We start from the raw sequence: 23789 nt of genomic DNA on the forward strand, positions 1-23789 counted from the left end.
CTCTGAGGTTGATAAATTTTCCTAAGCAGCTGGCTATTTCACCACTGATAACCTTTAAACAGTACTTAACTGAGAATTTAAAGATTCCAGAAAAATCCCACCCTCCGATATCCAAGATCTACTATATAGAACCTAATCGGAAAAAAGAACTGTTACAGGAGGATAAGATGGTTCCTCCGCCAGAGACATTAGACTTGAACTTGGACTTGACTCAAATAATAGAAGGAGAGAATGTGGGTTTAACAACTGCTACTCTTAAAGTATTTTTCATACTTCAGCTAGATAGAGACTGGATACTTAAGCAATATTTTCTTAATAAAAGTCAGGATTTCTTAGGTTGCCAAATTAGAATGTATCCAGACATCTCTAGGGCGACCCAGAGAAAAAGACAGGAATTCCTTAAATTAAGGCCGAAGGTATTACAATTAGGAGCACTTTTTTGGCTGAATTTCCCATGCAAGTGTGTAATAAAATTGAATTCAGTAAAGTATGTATTTTTTGAGGCAAAGCAACTAAATACTTTTATAGAGGCTAAACTGAGAGATTTTTCATCTCCATTTCCAATAACTGTAACAACTTCAACTCCATGATTGATTTAAATTCCCGATTGCTCTCACCAGCCACTTTATTCTTAATTAGAAATTGCTTTTCTGATTTTTTTTTATTATTTCCTTAAGTTAGTAGGGGCTCCCTTTCTATTGTGGACTAAAGATGATAATTTAGTTTATTGTATTTGCCTGTATTGTTTTTCTTGTATAACTGGAAAAGGAACTATTATAACCATCTTTTCTATTCAAGATGTATACTTGATGTAAAAATTAAAATCTTATAAATAAAAAATTAAAAAAAAAAAAAAACGCCTCAAGAAAAAAACCCTCCCACATATGTAAATGGGGTAAGGGCTATTATTTCATCATCATAGGCGATACAAAAAAACCTCCTCTTATTTTATTATTTTTTGAAAAATGTTTTTTCTATTACTGAACAAAAAATTGCTCTGCCAAATAGGCTATAAAGTTTTACTTAGCTTAGGCAGGCTAAAAACTTTCTCCTCCCAGACCGTGATTAAGCTGTGGTCAACGGGTCCCGTTTCACATTACGCTGCTTCAGGACCACAGCCTTTCAACCCAATAGCCATTTCTTACAGAAATTCGACTAGTCCAAATCTATCTCCAACAGTTCCCAGTGTCCAGTCAATATTTTTATATATACTTTACTGAGGAAAGTTTTGGTAGAGCTGGCGCTAGTAAGACTACGGTGGGTAGGTCCTTGAGACAGCTCGCTTTTGCGAGCTAAACTTGCATGTTGGGCAGTAATATCCCCGAGTCCGACAGAATAATTAAGATAAGTAAATAAATCTTTTCTAAGAATGAAAGTTTAAATAGCCTGTAAAAGGAAGATCAGGCCTATGAAGAGGTTGATGTTTATATATATCGCCACGTAAAGCCTGTAAGGGTGATGGACGATGAACATCACTGAGGCACTTTATAAAAATATATGATTATTACTATTATGAAGAGTTTGTGATCGTTGAAGATGCTGTTGGAGGAATATTGGAGTTTAAAGTGTGTGAAGAAATAATATATAAAAATATTGACTGGACGCTGGTAACTGTTGGTTCTATATAGGAGGGTGGCATGAAGGAAGCCACTGCAGAAGAAAAGCCATATTGCCATATAGTGTTTGCAAAGAAATATTTAGTAGACACTGCATGCATGAGGGAGAAAGATTTGTAAAATGATAAGAACAAAGCAAAAATGTATGGTTTCAAAGCTAAACAATTTGTGTGGCATTCATCCCTAGAGTAAAGCATGGTGGCATCTGCATTATATTGTTGGGATGCTTAGCAGGTAAAAGAAGGCATCTGAAGATCAAGAGACAGATGGACGGTACACAGTGCAGATCAATCCTGGAGGAAAACCTATCCCAGTTTGCCGCAGATCTCAAACTGGGGAGAAGGTTCACCTTTCAGAAGGAACTGAATTTAAAGCAAAAAAAAAAAAAAAAAAAAGGAAGGAGTGGCTTGGCAAGAAGAACGTGAACGTCCTTGAGTGGCTCATTCAAAGTCCAAAGCGGAATGGTATAGATCAGATGCTAAACCAAAAAGTTATTAGATAACATAATAGCATATATTAATTTGTGGAATGTGTTGATTCCAACAAAAGAATGTGCTATCAGTCTCATGAATCCTCTGACATGTGATAGAAGCTTGATATAGGTGGGAAGAAGTACAAATGCCAAACAAAAAAGTTCTGAAGAGGCAACAACGGCACATGCAACTTAATGCAAAGTTAATCTAGACAAAAAAGTTACCCATGCCTAATTCATTTTGGCCTTCCTAACTAACATGCCTTGAAAATTATGGTTTCAACAGCACACAGTGAATAAGCACATTTCCCTTTTTCCAAAAATAGGCTAACAATATATAGAGGTCCTTTTACCAAAGTACAATAACGGCTTTAGTGCATGCTACCGTTAAATGCCACGCAGCCCATTGTATGCCCATGGGTTGCACAGCACTTAAAACACATTAATTTGTTAGCGCAAACTAGCGTTTTTAGCACATGCTAAAAATTAATGTGCACTAGCGCTAGAGACACCCATGGGTTATATGGGTGTCTCTAATATTAGCGCACACTAATAACGCTAGTGCACCTTAGTAAACAGGGTCCTAAATCTGTTAACTCGCCTTAGTATAAGGACCCCATAGTTTGCAGCACCAGTTATATAGCTCCATATGATAAAACTATAAATGCACAGCTTGAATATTGGACTCTTGGAGGGGTATTTTCAAACGGGGATGACCAACTCTAAGGGCGCCCAACTCTAAGGACAATACCGCGAAGGGGCGGGGCAACGCGCATTATCAAAACAAGATGGACGTCCATCTTTCGTTTCGATAATACGGTCGGGGACGCCCAAATCTTGACATTTAGGTAGACCTTAGAGATGGTCTTCCTTGGTTTTCAGCGATAATGGAAACCAAAGACGTCTATCTCAAAAACGTCCAAATCCAAGCCCTTTGGTCGTGGGAGGAGCCAGCATTTGTAGTGCACTGGTCCCCCTGACATGCCAGGATACCAACCGGGCACCCTAGGGGGTACTGCAGTGGACTTCAAAAATTGCTCCCAGGTGCATAGCTCCCTTATCTTGGGTTCTGAGCCCCCCAACCCCGCCCCCCCCAGGTCCACCTGCCTGAAGTCCACTGCACCCACTACAACTGCTCCAAGGACCTGTATACTGCTGCGATGGACCAGAGTATGGCATTTGAGGCTGGCATAAAAGTATTTTTAAACTTGTTTTTTATGGTGGGAGGGCATTAGTGACCACTGGGGGAGTAAGGGGAGGTCATCCCCGATTCCCTCCGGTGGTCATCTGGTCACAGTTGGGGCACCTTTTTGAGGCTTGGTCGTGAAAATAAATGGACCAAGTAAAGTCTGTCAACTGCTCGTCAGGGACGCCCTTCTTTTTTCTATTATCGGCTGAGGATGACCATCTCCTAATCACGCCCCAGCCCCCGCCTTCGCTACCCTGCCGACACGCCCCCGTGAACTTTGGTTGTCCCCACGACGGAAAGCAGTCGAGGGTCTCAAAAAAATCGTCTTTCGATTATGCCGATTTGGACGACCTTGCGAGAAGGACGTCCATCTCCCGATTTGTGTCGAAAGATGGGCGTCCTTCTCTTTCGAAAATAAGCGTGTTAGTGTTCTGTTTGCACTGGTTATAAGAGTGATTTTTATTTTTTTGTGCTAACATTTCTACATAGCTGTCTTAAGGATATTAGCCTTGTAGTCATGTAGTTCCCATACTTTAGAGTGAAAACTAGCTTTTAAAATAGCAATTTCTAAAATTTATAAAGACTTATTCCTGAAATCTTTTATTCCTCTCCTGAAGAGTTAATCCCTGCCATATTTATAACTGTGTTAAATGCCCATGTATTCACTTTGTTCAGGCACTAATTATAAGAAATTCAAAGTCATTTAACCAGGCAGGAAAGGCTCTGGTTAAATTGCAATCAGCGTCCCGTTGCTGATATTCAGGAGCACTTAACCAGTGAAAACCGGATCTGACAGATGCTGCACTGCCTGGTTAGTGCCAGAGTGGCCCACGTAGCCAAGCGGACAGACAGGATTACCTTTTGTGTGATCCCATCTTTGCCCACTTAGCTATGTGGGTGCTGGCACTGAATATCAGTCAGCACCCACATAACTTTCAGATTGGTGCCTGCTCGACGCAGGTTGAATATCAGCTTTTTAATTATCAGTGTAATATTCTTAAGAGCGTGGCTTTTCACTAGAAGTAGTCTAGGTGAAAGTAATAGATCACACTTTTACATTTGATTTTATCTATTTTGTACATTGCTTTATTTGTTAAAAAAAGTGATTCAAGTGTAAATAAACACAAACACAAGATATCTGAGGTATAAAAAGTATACAAATATTAGTTCCATTTTAAATGCTAAATTTTAAATATGGTACATACTTCATGGACCCAGGAAAAGGATACTGTTGAAGAAAAAGAACTATTTATAAAAAGGCCTCCACCACAGCAGCGTGCCATTCAGAGAAACAGAAATCAAGCAAAGTTAATTTTGATTGTATAAATATTGATGTCTCTATCAATTTTAATTTGTTGTATACTTAAAATATTTAGAAGTCTATGTACCAAGCATTTTTAGATCTGGATATGTACAGGGTAATTTTATAACAGGAAGACCATGTCAAAGTTCCAAAAAACATACTCATTTTATAAAAACATCGTACTGCACGTACCTACAGTGGGGGAAATAAGTATTTGATCCCTTGCTGATTTTGTAAGTTTGCCCACTGACAAAGACATGAGCAGCCCATAATTGAAGGGTAGGTTATTGGTAACAGTGAGAGATAGCACATCACAAATTAAATCCGGAAAATTACATTGTGGAAAGTATATGAATTTATTTGCATTCTGCAGAGGGAAATAAGTATTTGATCCCCCACCAACCAGTAAGAGATCTGGCCCCTACAGACCAGGTAGATGCTCCAAATCAACTCGTTACCTGCATGACAGACAGCTGTCGGCAATGGTCACCTGTATGAAAGACACCTGTCCACAGACTCAGTGAATCAGTCAGACTCTAACCTCTACAAAATGGCCAAGAGCAAGGAGCTGTCTAAGGATGTCAGGGACAAGATCATACACCTGCACAAGGCTGGAATGGGCTACAAAACCATCAGTAAGACGCTGGGCGAGAAGGAGACAACTGTTGGTGCCATAGTAAGAAAATGGAAGAAGTACAAAATGACTGTCAATCGACAAAGATCTGGGGCTCCACGCAAAATCTCACCTCGTGGGGTATCCTTGATCATGAGGAAGGTTAGAAATCAGCCTACAACTACAAGGGGGGAACTTGTCAATGATCTCAAGGCAGCTGGGACCACTGTCACCACGAAAACCATTGGTAACACATTACGACATAACGGATTGCAATCCTGCAGTGCCCGCAAGGTCCCCCTGCTCCGGAAGGCACATGTGACGGCCCGTCTGAAGTTTGCCAGTGAACACCTGGATGATGCCGAGAGTGATTGGGAGAAGGTGCTGTGGTCAGATGAGACAAAAATTGAGCTCTTTGGCATGAACTCAACTCGCCGTGTTTGGAGGAAGAGAAATGCTGCCTATGACCCAAAGAACACCGTCCCCACTGTCAAGCATGGAGGTGGAAATGTTATGTTTTGGGGGTGTTTCTCTGCTAAGGGCACAGGACTACTTCACCGCATCAATGGGAGAATGGATGGGGCCATGTACCGTACAATTCTGAGTGACAACCTCCTTCCCTCCGCCAGGGCCTTAAAAATGGGTCGTGGCTGGGTCTTCCAGCACGACAATGACCCAAAACATACAGCCAAGGCAACAAAGGAGTGGCTCAGGAAGAAGCACATTAGGGTCATGGAGTGGCCTAGCCAGTCACCAGACCTTAATCCCATTGAAAACTTATGGAGGGAGCTGAAGCTGCGAGTTGCCAAGCGACAGCCCAGAACTCTTAATGATTTAGAGATGATCTGCAAAGAGGAGTGGACCAAAATTCCTCCTGACATGTGTGCAAACCTCATCATCAACTACAGAAGACGTCTGACCGCTGTGCTTGCCAACAAGGGTTTTGCCACCAAGTATTAGGTCTTGTTTGCCAGAGGGATTAAATACTTATTTCCCTCTGCAGAATGCAAATAAATTCATATACTTTCCACAATGTGATTTTCCGGATTTAATTTGTGATGTGCTATCTCTCACTGTTACCAATAACCTACCCTTCAATTATGGGCTGCTCATGTCTTTGTCAGTGGGCAAACTTACAAAATCAGCAAGGGATCAAATACTTATTTCCCCCACTGTATGTCCTTAATGAAACAGATAACCAGACCTATCCTCAGTAGTGCATAAATTCTCATGCACAAATTTACACCCGTTTCAAAGAAGGTGTAAATGTGTGTTTGTACACATGCATTTTATAAAATATGCACATATACTGCAACTCTGTCCCTGCCCCATCTGAACTTTGTTCTCCAGGAATGCCTATGCGCAGTGAGTGCAGTGCACATACAGTACTTATATGAATATATTCAGCTGCACACTTTTATAAGAGACCTTTTTTACAGGTAAAATATGCTTTACATACTGAAAATACTTTATAAAATTACCCCTACAATGGGAAAAATGCTCTAGTACATCTGGACTTTTAATCAGAATGCCTAAAAACAAGCATCATTTATGAGAACTACATCCAAAATGATTACTTACCTCATATTTAAGCTTCCGTTGATCAGGGCCACATTGAAGTTTGCCATTTTCCTGAGAATCAGATACATATACTTTTACTGGCAGTGTGATGTAAACATACACATACATCGGATTTGGACATACAGTTTAAAATAAAACTGATAAAAGGACTGACAGACCATTTAGGAGTCCTTATATCAAGCTGCGGTAAGCACTAGGGCATGCTTACCACAGCAAATTCCAAGTTACCGCATGCACACCAATTGCTATAAAATTATTTTCATTTTTACTATGAAGGGTGTGTGTCAGAGGGCAAAGAGTGGGCGTTTCTGTGGTAATCAGCATAGCTATATTGATTAGTGTTTGATTAGCGCATGAGCTCTTACTGTCTACAAAATAGGTGGTGGTAAGGGTTCAAGTGCTAATCTTTTTTAATGGTGGCATTAGCACGTGGCCATTAATAGAAAAATTCTAAAATTGGCCATTGTACTGCTGTGCTAAAAATGGCCTTAGCCCGTGGGAAAGACCCACATAAGGGTGTGCTAAAGCCACTGTTTAGCACTGCTTTACTAAACAACCCCTTACTGTACTGCTGTGAAAGGCATATTGGGTTTAATCACACATTATTTATATGGTTAACATTACACACACTTTTTTTTTAATTTAGAGGCCCTTTTATTAAAGTCTGATAAGTTTTGAATTTACTGTATCTTAACTGGAAAACTTAAGGTGCAGCCATGGAATTCTTGGAGGTGTGCTCAGTATGTTCTCTGCAGTTCCCATGCAGAAATTTCATCAGTGCGTGTTAATTCTGGTTGCAATTAGTGCAAACACACTTGATGCCTCCTGTTGAGGAAGTGCTTCATGAAACTGTGCTAACTGTGCAAGTGCCAGCATGCAGTATGTACCCTACGCGAACTTCACTATGATATTCATACCTCAACACAAAATGCACTAAGGGGGGTCTTTTACAAAGGTGCGCTAATGTTTTTACGGTGCGCTAAATGCTAGAGACGCCCATAGGAATATATGGGCGTCTCTAGCGTTTAGAACACACGTATTTAATGCACGCGCTAAAACTCTAGAGCACTTTTGTAAAAGGACCCCTTAACATGTGAATTAGCGCATGCTAACTGCTAAACTACCGTGGGAACAGTTAGCATGCTTCTGCAGTGCAGTAAATGAACTAATTCATAAGTTAATTGCTTAATGCACTTTAGTTAAAGGGTCCCTTAATCTTTATTTCATTTTCAAGAGAAAAATATAAATATGGTAACAATGCTAAGGTAATGTACTGTTATTGACAGCGCATATGTCCATGTGCACAGTTTAACTATTCCATTTGGGGGAGGGAGCAAAGGGTGGGCTGTGACACATTAGCATAGTCAAACTGATGGAAAGTATGGTAACCATTCAACTCACAGACTACATAAAACAATTCTCAATATTACATAAATCACAATCTGGATTTTGCCCCCTCCATAGCACCGAAACAGTACTTACCACCCTCCTAGCCAAATTCAAGCAGGAAATAGCAACAGGTAAAAGCATACTTCTCCTCCAATTCGACATATCTAGCGCATTCAACATGGTAAGCCATAATATACTATTAAAACTCCGACTACTTTGGGATCGCTGGAATCATACGCAGCTGGATCGAAGGCTTCCTAACCACCAGAACATACCAAGTGAAATCAAACTCAAACATATTACCTCCATGAAGTATCGCAAGGATCACCACTATCACCGATCCTCTTCAGCCTTATGATGACCCCACTAGCAAAATCCTTAGCCACCCAAGGCCTCAACCCATTCATCTATGCAGATGATGTCACTATATACATCCCTTTCAAACATGAACTGACAGAAATCACCAAAGAAATCACGCTCAGCTTGAATACTATGAACTCATGGGCAAATGCATTCCATCTAAAACTCAACACAGAAAAAACACACAGCCTCATCCTCTCATCCCAACACAACAAGTACAAACCCACAAACTTAAACATCCCAGACTACACCCTCCTTATCGCTGATAGCCTGAAAATTCTCGGGGTCATAATCGACTGTAACCTGACACTCGAGAGCCAAGTGAACTCTACAACCAAGAAAATGTTCCATTCTATGTAGAAACTTAAACGCCTGAAACCATTTTTCCCCGAGGGAAACTTTCCGCAACCTGACACAATCAATGGTACTAAGCCATGTAGACTATTGTTAACGGAATTTATGCGGGATGCGAAGATCAACTCTTAAAGAAACTTCAACCGCTCAAAACACAGCAGCCAGACATATTTGATAAAATGCGATTCGAAAGCGCCAAACCCCTCCAGGGAAAAGCTGCACTGGCTCCCAATCAGAGAGCGCATAGCTTTCAAAATCTGCACCCTAGTCCATAAAATTATCTAGGGCGAAGCCCCAGGATACATGACTGACCTCATAGATCTCCCAACCAGAAATGCAGTCAGACCTACAAGAACTTACTTAAATCTCCATTACCCAAGTTGCAAAGGACTCAAATATAAATCACTATATGCATCCAACTTCTCCTACATAAGTACACAATTGTGGAACGCATTACCAAAAGCTGTGAAAACGTATGACCACCTTAATTTCCAGAATGCATTAAAGACCCACCTGTTCGAAAAGGCATACCCTACGGACCCAACTTAAGGGCCTAAATCTCTGCAGCACAACTTAAACAAACCTTATAATGTATACTATACAGCTCTCCTTCTCTACTATTCCTAACTGTTGTCTAGATCTATAAACCTTATAAGACCATAACATCAACCTGTATTTGTTTCTATACTGGAGCTGGCGAATGCCTTCACGGTACTATGTAAGCCACATTGAGCCTGCAAATAGGTGGGAAAATGTGGGATACAAATGCAATAAATAAATAAATAAATTTGCATATAAACATCTAAAAAAAAAAAGATCCAATGTGGTAAATGCAAAAAAGCAGATCTGAAGAAAACATAACGTGTGCAGCAATGTGTACTACTTTGTCACATAGGTGTTACTTATGTTTTACATTTAGTGAGTATTTTTGCCCCTGATGCATCTAGTTCTTTTAACTATGGTAGTGAATAAAATTCTTCAGATCTACTTCTTTGCTTTTACCATATATACATCTCATACATATTTTATTATGCCTATCTCAAAAAATAGATTGGATAGGAACCTAGTTTATTGGACAGTGAAGATTTTTGAGTCAGCACCAAGGAAAGATTTTCTCATGGTGCCCCCACCCACATCCCCGTGAATAATCAAGGGCAGCACACCCCTTTCCTCTCACTACTGCAGCCTGCTCTCTGTCACCCTCTCCAATGCACTGCTCTTTCTCTCTTCCTCCCTCTCTCCCTTCCCCTTTAGCCAGATGCCTCTCTTCCTTCAGTACTTTCCTCATGCCAGTGTGAAACTTAGAAATACACAGGCTCCAGATGTAGAAATACTGTATTTGGGAGGGGAAATGCCTGAAGGTGACAGTAAGTAATTTCTTACCTTCCAGAATAACATTTTCAGATAGGTTAGTTTTGTGTATTCCATAACAGTTACAGGAATGAACCTCACTCTTAAATCAGGGTACGTTACCCCAGTGGCGTACCTAGGGTATTTGACACCTGGGGCAGGTCATTTTTTAACACCCCTCTCCAAAATCCAGTACTAGGCATACTGAGAATACAAAAACACTCGGGACCTATAGAGCAATTCTTATGGTAATAAGCAGTAATTTCTATGAGTCACACAAGAAAAAGGAAAGCATCTTAAACATTGCAGTGAGCACTAGTAGAACATCAATTCACCTATTGTAAACGAAACCAGCCAGATTAGTACAGATTGTCGATCCTGCACAGTCAATGCCAACTGAAAGCCATGTCTTTTTCACAGACACAGATACACCCTAATCCACTATAGAATAAGAAACCATAAACTTTCTATTCAGACAAAAATTAAACTGAACCCCCAAAATGCCAGATTCTGCATACAATGCAACACACCACAGAAACAGAAAATGTTCCCTAGTACTGTGCAAAACAAATACAGAAGATGTAAATTAAAAAAAACTAACAAACACCAATCACTACTTTACAAATTAACAAATAGAAATAAAATAATACCATTTTATTGGACTAATACATTTAGCTTTCAGAGGCCAAAACCTCCTTCCTCAGGTCAATACAGCATACTGCTGTTACAGTATCCTATCCTGACCTGAGGAAGGGGGTTTTGTTCTCCAAAAGTTAGTCAAAATCATTACCTTATTTCCATGTTCTATTATAAACATTTATTAACACAGCTACAATACTATTTTACCATAAAGCAAAAAAAGAAAAAAATATTTTATTTACAGTTGGTTGTCTCTGGTTTCTGCTTTCCTCATCTTCTCTTCACTCTCTCCCTTCCACCCAACATCTGCCTTCGCTGTCTCCCTGCCCCTGCCATCCAGTGTCTGTCCTCTCTCTCCTGTCCCCTCCATCACCATCTGCCCTCTCTCTCTCTGCCCCTTCCAACCACTATTTGACCTCTCTCTCCCTTCCATCTAGTGTCTGCCCTCTATCTCTGCCCCTTCCATACACCATCTACCCATCTGCCCTCTCTCTCTCCTCCTTCCAACCACTGTCTGCTCTCTCTCTCCCTTCTATCCACTGTCTGCCCTTTTTCTCTGCCCCTTCCATCCACCATTTGCCCTCCCTCTCCCATCCATCCAGCTTCCAGGGTCTGCCCTCCCCCTCTCTCCCATCCATCCAGGATCTTTCCCCCCTCTCTCTGCCCCTTCTTTTCAGCTCCCAGTTGCAGCCCCATTATCCCACCTGCCCCCAGTTCCAGCCCCAGCCCACTTCTCCCACCTGCCCCCCTTTTCAGCTCCCCCAGTTCCAGCCCCACTATCCCACCAGTCCCCAGTTTCAGCCCCAGCCCTTTTCTCCCACCAGTCCCAAGCTTCAGCCTTAGCCACTTTCTCCCTGTCCCCCCAGTTTCAGCCCCTAGTCCCCACAGTTTCAGCCTCTGCCCCTTTTCATCCCCCCAGTTCCAATACTAGCCCCCTTATCCCACCTACCCTCTTTTTTAGCTCCCACTTCCAGTCCCCTTCATCCACCTGCCTTGCATTATGGTCCTTCTTTTCAGCCTTAGCCCATTATCTCATCTGCCCCCCTTTTCCGCCCCAGACCCACCTGCCCCTGCCCAGACCCTAGTTCCAGCTCCAGCCCCCTTCTAAGGGGTAGGCAGTTGGGGACTGAGCCCAACCCCCCGGCCCAGTCCCCAGCTGCCTACCCTAAGCTCCCTTCTCTCTGCCACTGCCCCCTGCATTTTAAAAACCTTGGAATCGGCGGTGCAACACCTTGCGTCTGCCTGCCTGTGAAAGAAGCAGATCGCCTCATCGTCGGGCCTTCCCTCACTGTGTCCCGCCCTCCTCTGATGTAACATCCTATTTCCTCGAGGGTGGGGCACAGTGAGGGAAGGCCCAACGACAAGGCGATCTGCTTCTTTCACAGGTGGTAGGCAGACGTGAGGCGCTGCACCACAATTCAGAGGTTGTAAAATGCAGGGGGCGGGTGGCAGACAGGGAGGGAGCTTAGGGTAGGCAGGTGGGGACTGGGGACTGCGGCGCCAGCGGTCTTTGGGTCGGAAGCAGTGGGAGCGGAGCACCCCCCTCATGCTGACACCCGGGGCGGACTGCCCCCACCGCCCCGCCCAAGGTATGCCACTGCGTTACACAAAGATGATCTCAGGCTCTCAGCTGTACTGTTAAGGCTCATCTCAACACTTTCATTATGTCAAAAACAGCCTCCTTCAGAAATTTGTAGGGTGTAACACTGACAAGGAGCATGTACACTTTGATATGTTGCACCTTACAAATTTCTGAAAGAAGCCGTTTTAAATATAATGAAAGGGTTGAGATGAGAATTAACAGTACACCAATTTACCATGATCAGTGATTAGAAAACACTTCCCCAGAACATTAATACACCTACTGTAAAAACAGAACAAGCTGGACGGTTACAAATCCCTAGGCAGAAAATATACCCTAGCATAACATCCCACCACAAAAGGGGCTCATGAACCAAACCATCCGACGTTCTATCTCCTCACAATAGCACAAAAGGGTCTCAGGGATCCCACCACTACGCAGATCACTGCTCTGTGCAACTAAATTTAGTCGTGGGCAGTTATGCCAAATAAAACTTTATATAAATCCCAATGCCTAAATTAGGTGCAGACTGGGTGTATTCTATAACAACACGTATAGATTTCAGAAACACCTATGACCTGCCTATTCCACGCCCTAAGACACACCCACTTTTCAACTACACGACTCAGAATTTATGCATACCACGTTACAGAATAAGCTTAGACAGTTTGGCGTGTAAATTCTAATTAATGTTAATTAGTGCTGATAATCGGTTAACATCCAATTTTCAATGCTGATTAGCTTGTTAACCAATTAGCTTATGCACATTGTTTTGATATATGCTTCCATTTCTGCATGAAAATCTCAGTGTGATATATAGAATCCCAGGGATAAAGGATAATTCTATAACAGAGCACCTATATTTAGGCATTTGACAGGAGTCTATTCTAATAAGAAAAGTAGGCACCTTCCAAATTGTCTTTTCTCCATTTTCTTGCTCCTCATGCTGACCTCCACTTTTGCACTCCAACCCATCTTAGGCAGTCAGTGACTAAGGTGGGGTGAGGTGGGATAGGGTATGATGGGGCAAGTTAAAATTCTTATGGTATGTGTGTGTGGGGGGTGCAACTCCTACATCAACAGTAAAGGTACAGTAGGGACATTTTTGAACACAGGGAAAACTCCCTGTACACAAATATCCATATTTTTCCCAGCACCCATAGCATCCACCCTTTTACAGCCCCCCTTCCTGTACCCAGACACCATTTCCAGCCCCCCTGTACCTACTCATCATCCATAGTTTTTTTCCAGCCCTCCCCCTGTACCCACACATACCATCCATTATTCTATTCAGCGCCTCTGTACCCACACATACCATCCATTATTTTTTCAGGCCCCCCCCTCCCGCACCCACTCATATCTTCCTTTACTTTTTTCCAGCCCCCTGCATCCACACATACCCCATCCATAGTTTTTTCCGCTCCCTTCTGCACCCACAATTAGCATCCACTCGCAACCATACTCATTAGTGAGCTACAATGAGGACAAGCTGCATTAGGAGTAGCTCTTCAGAACTCCACTCTTTCCTGCCCACTGCCAGGTGCTTTGGGCCGGTACCACTGCTTCTTCCAAATGGTCACTGAAACTTCCTGCGCCAACCTCACAAGATTACCGCTTAAAGTCTTGGCGGACATTTTGAAGAAACGGTGGTACCGGCCAGAAAGTGGTGGCAGTGGGCAGGAAAGAGTGGTGTTCTGTCTTGCCCCTGAAGAGGCGACTAGACCAACATGACATATTAAGATAGGCCCAGGGAAGGCTCAATGAGGCTCGGGAAGGGGTGGCGGTGGTAGGGGGAGCCAGCCTGTCTTCCTTCCTTACTGCAGGCAGGAGAGGGCCCACTGAGACCGGGGGGGGGGGGGGGGGAGGAGGTGGAAGACAAGTCAGCTAGCCATCCATCAACACAGTTTTACCGTGGCCCATTCCTGCATTATTTTTTAAAAATTCACCTCAAAGTGGAGATTCTGCGGGAAAATGGTGAATCCTGCATAGCTGGGGAATTCTGCACTCTACAGTCGCACAGAATTCCAGCAGAAGTAATATACATATATACTTGTATGGATAGGGGGTAATTTTATAAAGGCATGTTTGCAAACATATGATAGAAAAAATAATAAAATTACCCAATACACTTCCTCAGCACAACACCAACATCGAAAACTTCATCAATGGACTGGACTCAATCTGTGGAGAATGCCCAGCAGATCGGGATCCTAGCTGGTCAAAATTTGCTCTCCTCACTGTTGAATCAGTCACCCAAGCGATTCATAGATTCTCCAATACCCACTGCAAACTGGACATCTGCCCCAGCCACCTACTCAAATCCGCCCCAATTGCTTCACAGAAGACATCACATCCTACCTAAACTACATGCTCCAGGAAGGTCTCTTCCCTGAGGAACATAGCAACATTCTACTCATCCCATTACCGAAAGACACAAAGAAAAAAACGAACGATCTCACCAACTATCACCCAGTTGCATCTATCCCACTAGTAATCAAACTGATGGAGAGCATGGTGACCAAACAGCTCACCGACTATATGGACAAGTTCTCATTACTACATGAATCACAATCAGGATTCCGCCCCTCCCACAGCACCGAAACTGTACTAGTCACTCTCCTGGTCAAATTCAAGCATGAAATAGCTACAGGTAAAAGAATACTTCTCCTCCAATTCAACATGTAGAGCGCATTCAATATGGTAAACCACAATATACTTCTGCGACTCCTAGACCACTTCGGGATTGGTGGAAATATACTTAGTTGGATCAAGAGTTTTCTATCCGCCAGAACATACCAAGTAAAATCTAATACAAATATGTCACTACTGTGGAAATCAAACTGCGGAGTTCCTCAAGAATCACCATTGTCTTCAACATAATGATGATCCCATTGGCCAAATCCTTATCCAACCAAGGCCTCCACCCGTTCATCTATGCAGATGATGTCACAATTTACATCCCTTTCAGACACGAGTTATCAGAAATCTCCAATGAAATCAAACGCGGTTTGAACACCATGGACTCATGGGCAAATTCATTTCAATTGAAACTGAACACTGAAAAAACACACTGCCTCATCCTCTCATCCCAACACAATAATTACAAACCCACAACCATAAACACCCCAGACCACACTCTCCCTATTTCAGATAGTCTCAAAATACTAGGCGTTACAATTGACCGCAATCTTACATTTGAGAGCCAAGTAAACTCCACTATAAAGAAAATGTTTCATTCAATGTGGAAACTTAAACGTGTAAAACCTTTCTTCCCGAGGGAAATATTCCATAACCTAATACAATCCATGGTACTAAGCCACGCGGACTACTGCAATGGAATCTATGCTGGATGTAGAGAACAACTCACCAAGAAACTTCAGACAGCCCAAAACACAGCAGCCAGGCTGATATTTGGTAAAACACGATTTCAAAGTGCCAAACCTCTCCAAGAAAAACTACACTGGCTCCCCAATCAAAGGACGTATCACCTTCAAAATCTGCACCTTGGTCCACAAGATTATCTATGGTGTAGTCCCAGGATACATGACTGACCTGATTCATCTCCCAAACAGAAACAGAACCGGTTCATCGCGAACTTACCTGAATCTCCACTACCCAAACTGCAAAGGTCTCAAATACAAAACAACCTATGCATCCAACTTCTCCTATATAAGCACACGACTATGGAACGCACTGCCTAAAACTGTGAAAACAATCTATGACCATCTAAACTTCAGGAAATCACTAAAGACATACCTGTTCGGAAAGGCATACCCCACCGACCCAACATAAATGCCTCAACTCAGCAACACAGCAAAACCAAAGATCATACTGGACACTATTTACCCCTCCCTATCTTTGACCTCTAACGTGCCTATAACTTACCTTATTCGACCCTAACATCTAATTGTATTTGTTCCTCTACCGGACCTGGTGATTCGCCTTTTCGGTACTATGTAAGCCACATTGAGCGTGCACATAGGTGGGAAAATGTAATAAATAAATAGTATATGCACCAAAAATGCCACTTATTTGTTTATAACAATACTTTTATGCCATACATTAACAAACATTGCAGGGTACAATATTATTTAAAAAAAAAAAAAAGATACATCCTTCAATACAGTGGGAATGTAAACGCTAATCTTACTTTGTACTGGGTACAAATTTTGAGAGAACCAGGGTCCTCAGTATGTGCAAATATCTTTAACTGGATTCTGAACTGTACAGGAAGCCAATGTAAATTCCATAGCATGGACGACTCATGATCATGCAGTTCTTTATCTGATGTCATATAGTATGTTAGTATTTCTTTTCAATCCACCAATGATCTTAGTCTCTGTATTTTGAATCAACTCTAAACAATATAATCTCTCTGGAAGGCCCACTAAAATCCCATTACAATTATCTAATTTCATCAAAATACAATGTTTCCTCTTCCAAATATGGTCTCAGCTGATGCAACAGTTTTTGAAATATCTAAATATCCCAGTAGCCATTTGGTGCCATTTTATAATTAGTATTACATCAGCAATTAAAAAAAAATTTAGGGTAACATATTAAATTTAATATATAGAATACAGCACCATAGAGAACATTTTAATCTATATCCATTACAAATTTTACCTTCTATAAGGCGTATTCTTATTTTTTTACTTCAACTACAATATTGTATTCAGTGGCATGGCACTACTTTTTATGTTTGCAAAAAAGAACCCTAAAAGCATGCTGAACATTCCAGCACTACTCAGCGACCATCATATTGAAATTTGATAATGTTATTCCAAAATCTAATTTAATCAATGATGCCATAAACTTGAGCAGAAAAAAAAACATTTCAAAGAGTATCGGAGCACCGCTACTTTCTCAGCATTTGCCTTATATCTGTCTTTGATCAGTATACTGCTTTTCAATATATTTAGTGGTTTGGCACCAATTCTTATGTTTGCAACAATTTGTATATTTAGAACCTCAAAAGTATGCCATATATTTTAGTATCATTCAAAGTTATTCAAAAATCTATTTTGGTCAACGATGCCATAGACTTGCGCTGAAACAGAATATATTTCAAAGAGTGTCAGAGCACCACTGTCATTTCTTTATGCATCTCATAGATCAGTATGGCGGCTTCTAATATACTTTACGTTTGTTATAATTAAAAATGTCTTTCCCAAAAGTGCATTTTCATAAAATTGCAAACTCATAGTTTGTGTCGTTTAAAATCTTACAGTGGGTTTTTCCCTATTTTAGAAGATACGTTTCATACAGCCCGGATCTTAATATCTTTCTTAAGCCAAGCTTTTTTTTTTTTTACTACAAACCGACAGGTATTCCATATAACTACCACGTGTATTAGCCAATTTTTTTCATCCATACTGATATACAATGGGCACCTCCGTTTAATATATCTTTTCCATACAAGTATATTTCAACATGCACTATATGCACTTTCATACTTTAAAATACATCTTTCTATGGACTATACCATTTTAGAAAGAACATCACTGGTAAGAAAGCACATGGTTATACCAGTAGCACTAAGGGCGTCAGTTCTTTAGAAATGTATATATACAGATTTTATCATATTAAATGTGGGTTCATATGTCTTCATGATTTATTTACTTCATTTATGTACAAGTTGTTTATATATCATCAGATTGATTTAAAGCTTAGACAAATGACACGTTTACTTATTTGTATATACATTATTTTTACCTTTAGATTTGTTTGACCCCTGAGGTAGGCCTTTGTGCTGAAACACGGCCGTGTCGGGTCATTTCTATGACTTTTACAAAAAGACACTTTAATTTTTTTATCCTCTTTGGATCCGCCTCACTCTTTTCTTTTGTTGCAACAGTTTTTGAAACGTGATCCTTCAGTCAAAGTTCAGAATCCCTCCAAAATCCTAATGTTTGAGCTAAGGTTTATATCTATGTTTTCTCAGCACCCCTCTGTAAAACCCTTGAACTATTTTATTCCCTACCTATACAGCCTCCATCTTTAAAATATTCTATTTCAATGTAATAAATGAAAACAAAAACTGAACCTTGTCTAATATGCTCTTGACACTTTGCAAACACTTTCTAGCTTTTGTGCAAGCCGGGGGAGGAGGCATAGCAGCAGCGGACACACGGAAAGGGCCACTGTCTGCCAGCACTGTTTTCTTGCCTCCAGAGCACCTCTTCCACTGGCAGAGCTTAGGAATCCCCATCAGCCATATCAACAACCTTTTTTTTTGGGGGGGGGGGGGGGGGGGGGGAAGCCATTCACCCCTTACTGATTTATAGTATTATTATTTTTTTAAATGGTACTTATTTTATTCAAGCTTATACAACTAATTAACCTAACTGCATTGAAACAACAGTGGCTTTCTAAAGATTTATGTCTATTAAAAATAAGATATTAGTTTTTATATCTCTGCAATTTTCTTTGACATAATACCTTCATGCAAACTCAACCCACCTGGAGAGATACACAGAGACTGGTACTGTCTTCATTAAGAGGGTGAATAGTCTGGAGTCGCCTCTGTACTTCTTCTTCAATATAAGCATTTATCCTGCAAACATTTTAAAGATAAATATAATAAATGTCACTCTTGTGGATACACTTTTTTTGCATAGTATTAAGCATGTTTCATTTTTACTTTCACATTCCAATGGGCATCACAGTAAGGTGGTCTTATAGATATGATCAGCAACTTACAGAGAATTGGTGATAAAGATTAGCAGTAAAACCAGGGTTTCTAAAGATAGCAGACACATCAGGATTCACAGAAAAGACAAAGTTCCGAGAGGAGAGAAAGCCTCTCCTGGTATGTGAACATTACTTTGCTCAGTGATTTGGTGACACAAAGCTTCAGATAGAAGAAAATCTGTAGGCTTATTGATATAAACTGCTTGAATTTCATAAAAAAGCAAACACTATTTAATCGCTTGCTTAAATACCGAAAAAATCTTTTTGTCATAATTTAAAATTAACTGTTACAACCTAAAAGAGCATTTATAAGGTAGACATTAGCTGAGCAGGGTTTAATATCTTTTTATCCTTAGTTTTAAATACATTTTAGGTATTAGAATAATTAGATAGATAAGCAGGGTCTAGTTCACTGTCTTCTTGTCTCTCCCCCCCAACAACCTTATCAACCCTAGGCACATTTCTTAATTTATTGACAATTATCCCGATTAAGAAGGCAAGAAGGTAATTTGTCACCACAGGGTATTTTCAGCAGCATTTGATTCACCTAAAACAAAAATTATTCGAAGTTCAGCTAGAAACAAACATAAATAAAAGCATATACCAAATAATCTTAAGGCCCTTTAAATTATTTTAGGTATACTCTGTTAGCAAATTTAAATAACTAATCATCATGACAATATTAAGTGGGATGGGTGCTATCCAGTCTATTACACAGAGCATTATCTCCCAGTAGGTGAGATGATGTTTGTGTGCTCTCATCAGAGAAAAAGTCCAATATCTTGAAGCTAGAGTAGCAGACTTAGAAGAGCTGAGGAAGAGAGAGAGGGAGATAGATGAGACCTACAGGGACATAGTAGAGAGGTCCCAACTCCAAATTAGCAGCCTTGAGCTGCCTAGGAAATGAAAGGTCACCTGATAGGACATCATCATTTTGGTGAGCAACACATTGATCCTATATTGAGGATCTGCCCTCCTGGAGACACAATATCCTTTAGTACCGAGGCTGTCTCTGCAGGGACTTCTGCATAAGAAAAAAACAGTTAAGATGGTTGTTGTAGTTGGTGATTCAGACATTAGGCATGTTGATAGCTGGGTGGCTGGTGGGCATGAGGATCACTTGGTCACTTGCCTGCGTAGGATGAAAAAGGTGAACCTCATACGTCGCCTACATAAGATATTAGACAGCACTGAGGAGAAACTGTCTGTCTTAGTACATGAGAGTACAAATAATACAGAAAAACGTGGGATGAAGGTTCTGGAAGCCAAACTTAGGTTCTTAGATAGAAAGTTGAAATCCAGAACTTCTAAGGTAGCATTTTTAGAAATGTTCCCTGTTCCACACACAAGATCCAAGAAGCAAGTAGAGCATAGATGAGACCATGGTACAAGGAAGAGTGATTTAGATTTGCAATGAACTGGGCAATATTCTGGGGAAAGGGGAGCCTATTCCAAAAAAAAAAAATAAAAAAAGATGAGGTCTACTTTAACCAGGGTGGGGGAAAAAAAAAAAAGACATAGAACAGCTTTTAAATTGGAACCTGGGGGGGGGGGGGGGGGGGGGGGAAGCAGACAGTCACTCAGGAGTGAATGGTTCAGAGTGAGGTATTTTTGAAGAATAGTGTCAGAACAAAGGAATTAAGGCATCCTACTACTACTTAACATTCCTGATAGGGAATTTACCACAAAGGCACAAGCAGGTGCCTTCAAAAGAAGAGCAGAGACAGATTTCAAATTAGCCCTGTCAACTACTAAGCAGGTTATAGATAAAAAGCAACACACACACTTTGAAATGTCTGTACACAAATGCTAGAAGTCTTAAAAAACAAATGGAAGAATTTGAATATATAGCAATAAATAAAGGGTTAGATATAGGGAATGGAGAAGAGCGGATGTGGTCCCTCTTCACAATTACAGGCCAATAAGACTCATTGGAAATGTAATGGAAGCGCTGTTGAAGGAAAGGATAGTGAAGTTTCTGGAATCCCGCGGGTTACAAGATCCGAGGCAACATGGTTTTTATCAAAGTTAAATCATGTCAAATAAATCTGACTGAATTCTTTAACTGGGTGACCAGATAATTAGATTGAGGACATGCACTAGATATAATCTGCTTATGTTTCAGCGAAGCATTTGACATGGTTTCTCATAGGAGGCTCCTGAATAAACTCAACAGACTGAAGTTAGGCCCCAAAGTGGTGAACTGGTTGCAGACAGATACCAGAGGGAGGTGTTTAATGGAATTCTCTTGGAGGAAGGAAAGGTGAATAGTAGGGTACATCAAGTATCAGTGCTGGTGCCCAATCTATTCACCATATTTGTGAGCAACATAGCCGAAGGGTTAGAAGATAAAGTTTGCCTTTTTGCAGATGATATCAAGTTTGCAACCAAATGCACAATATGAAATGGGATCTACAAATGTTAGGAGAAAGGTCTAATGTTTGGCAGTTAAAATTTAATGCAAAAAAATGCAGAGTGATGAACTTGGGGAGTAGAAATCCAAGACAGCCATATGTGCTAGGAGTGAGAGGCTGATATTCACAGACAGGGAGAAAAATATTGAAATGAGTGTTTTGTTGACTTCAGATCCTCAAGACACTATGTGACAAGGCAGTGGATGTAGACACACAGATGCTAACCTGCATAGAGAGAAGTATAATCAACAGAAGAAATGAGGTGTTGATACCCCTCTACAAGTCACTGGTGAAGCCTTGCCAGTATTGTGTTCAGTTTTGTAGGTCATATCTTGTTAAGGATATAAAAAGACTTGAAACAGTTCCGAGGAAAATGACAAAAATGATATGGGATTGCACAAAAAGACATACGAGAAGAGACTGGAAGACATGAATATACATGCCCTAGAGGAAAGGAAGGATAGGAGAAATATGATACAGATGTTTAAATACTTATAGAAACAAATATTTTCCAGATGGGGAAACAGTAAAACTAGAGGACACGAATTGAGGTTGAGGGGTTGTAGCGTAATGTCAGGAATTTGCTTTTTTTTCAAGAGAGGGTTGTTAATGTCTGGAATGCCAAGGGTTGTCAATGTCTGGAATGCCCTCCTGAGGGAGGAGGTGGAAACAAAAACGGTTAACAGAATTCAAAAGGGCATAGGATGAACACAGAGGATCCATAATAAAAAAATATATATATATGATTATAAAACTTAAAAGACTGCATGTTGTAACCAGGTACCTCTAGGTGCAGCCAAGGATGGAACAATCTCCTTCAGCCACAAGCTCATGGTACAGTCAAGAAAACAAATGTCCACCAGCAACTTCAATTTTAAGGCTTTTATTCCATACAGGTTTCTAGTAGACCTGATACACGGTTCCAACAGCAGCATTCATCTTTAATCTTAAGCCCATGTAAGTCACCTGAAAGTGTGTGGCAAATAGTCCCCTTTAAGCAGTAGGCTACTAGCACCTACCATGATTCAATACAGGCTCACAGTCAGCTTCAGTCTGGGCTCTTTATCCAGTGCACAATAAACAGCAGTTCAGTTCCCAAGACAAACAGTTCAATCAGTTCCTCATCCCAGTTAAATCACAAAGCAGCCTTTACTTTCAGGAGGTTTCAATACTTTAGGGACTTCCTCACACCCAAGGGATTTCCGCCTGCTTCAGTACTTTAGGGACCTCTCTTGCCCAAGGATTTTCAGCCTGCAACTGCTTCTCTCCTCCTGAACTGAACTCCTCTGGGATGCCTTCCCACCTGCCTAATCAATCCCTGGCTTCTGCTCTCACAACCAATCATTCTCCTTCCATTAGCTTCCCTCCACACCCATACCAGCTGAGTTAAGCATTAGACTAATGATGAGCTCCTGCACACAGGGTTTCCTATCTCTCTTCCCCCTATTGGCAGCCAATCTACACATCCTGCTAGCTTACACCCATGTCTTCTCCCATTGCAGCTAGGAGTCCAGTCCGGGTTCCTCATCTCACCCCCTGGCTCCTTGCCTGCAATGCTTTCTGGGACTTGTATTTTAAACTGACACTGCCTTAACCCAACTATCCTGGATGTGACTTTATCACAATGTGTGAAAATGTGTCAAGTGGTGCTTAGATGGCAACTCTGGCTGTGAAGAACTAAGGCCAGTACAGGACAGACTTCTACGATATGTGTTTCATATATGGCAAGACAATTTAGGATGGGCTGGGCTAGAGAGGGGTCGGACAGCAACTACTTAAAAAAAATTCTGCAGGAAACAGATTGCAATATAGAATCATTATAAATAGAAATTCCATGGGATCATGTGACACCATGACTGTAGAAGGCTGCTGAAAAGTGCTCCTCCAGCTCCCTTTCTTATAAATCCCAATTTTGGGATAATATGAGTCCCTCCACTCAGTGTGGGAAGCAGTAGCAGTGGCAGGATATCCTTGATCACTAATCTTGGACAGGGACAGCAGTATGATGGGGAAATTTCCTTCACAAGAGCAACTCCGCAATAGAGCAGGAGAAGACAAAATGGTAGCACTTGCTAACTCACCGGTTCAATCAGTATCATCTGCTTGGGTAGCGAAGGTCACTGTGGAAATGTCTTTGGCCTTGGAGAAGATGCATGAGAGGGGGCTCAGCCCAATCGCTTCCAAGCTGAAGAGTGTGCAGAATCAATTAGAAGAACTTGCTAAAGAATGCATGG

The 23789-nt window shown here is 41.1% G+C and overlaps 1 protein-coding gene across 1 annotated transcript in view; it reads right to left on the bottom strand.

The window, feature by feature from the left end:
* KIF16B (kinesin family member 16B) overlaps positions 1–23789 on the bottom strand; it is a 382671-nt gene that overhangs the window by 126298 nt on the left and 232584 nt on the right. Inside the window, 2 exon segments of the mRNA XM_030196349.1 lie at positions 6775–6825; positions 18911–19004. Coding sequence (XP_030052209.1) covers positions 6775–6825; positions 18911–19004 — 145 coding nt within the window.

The sequence above is a fragment of the Microcaecilia unicolor genome, chromosome 3 (genome assembly GCF_901765095.1).
Source record: "Microcaecilia unicolor chromosome 3, aMicUni1.1, whole genome shotgun sequence".
Taxonomy (NCBI): Eukaryota; Metazoa; Chordata; class Amphibia; order Gymnophiona; family Siphonopidae; genus Microcaecilia; species Microcaecilia unicolor.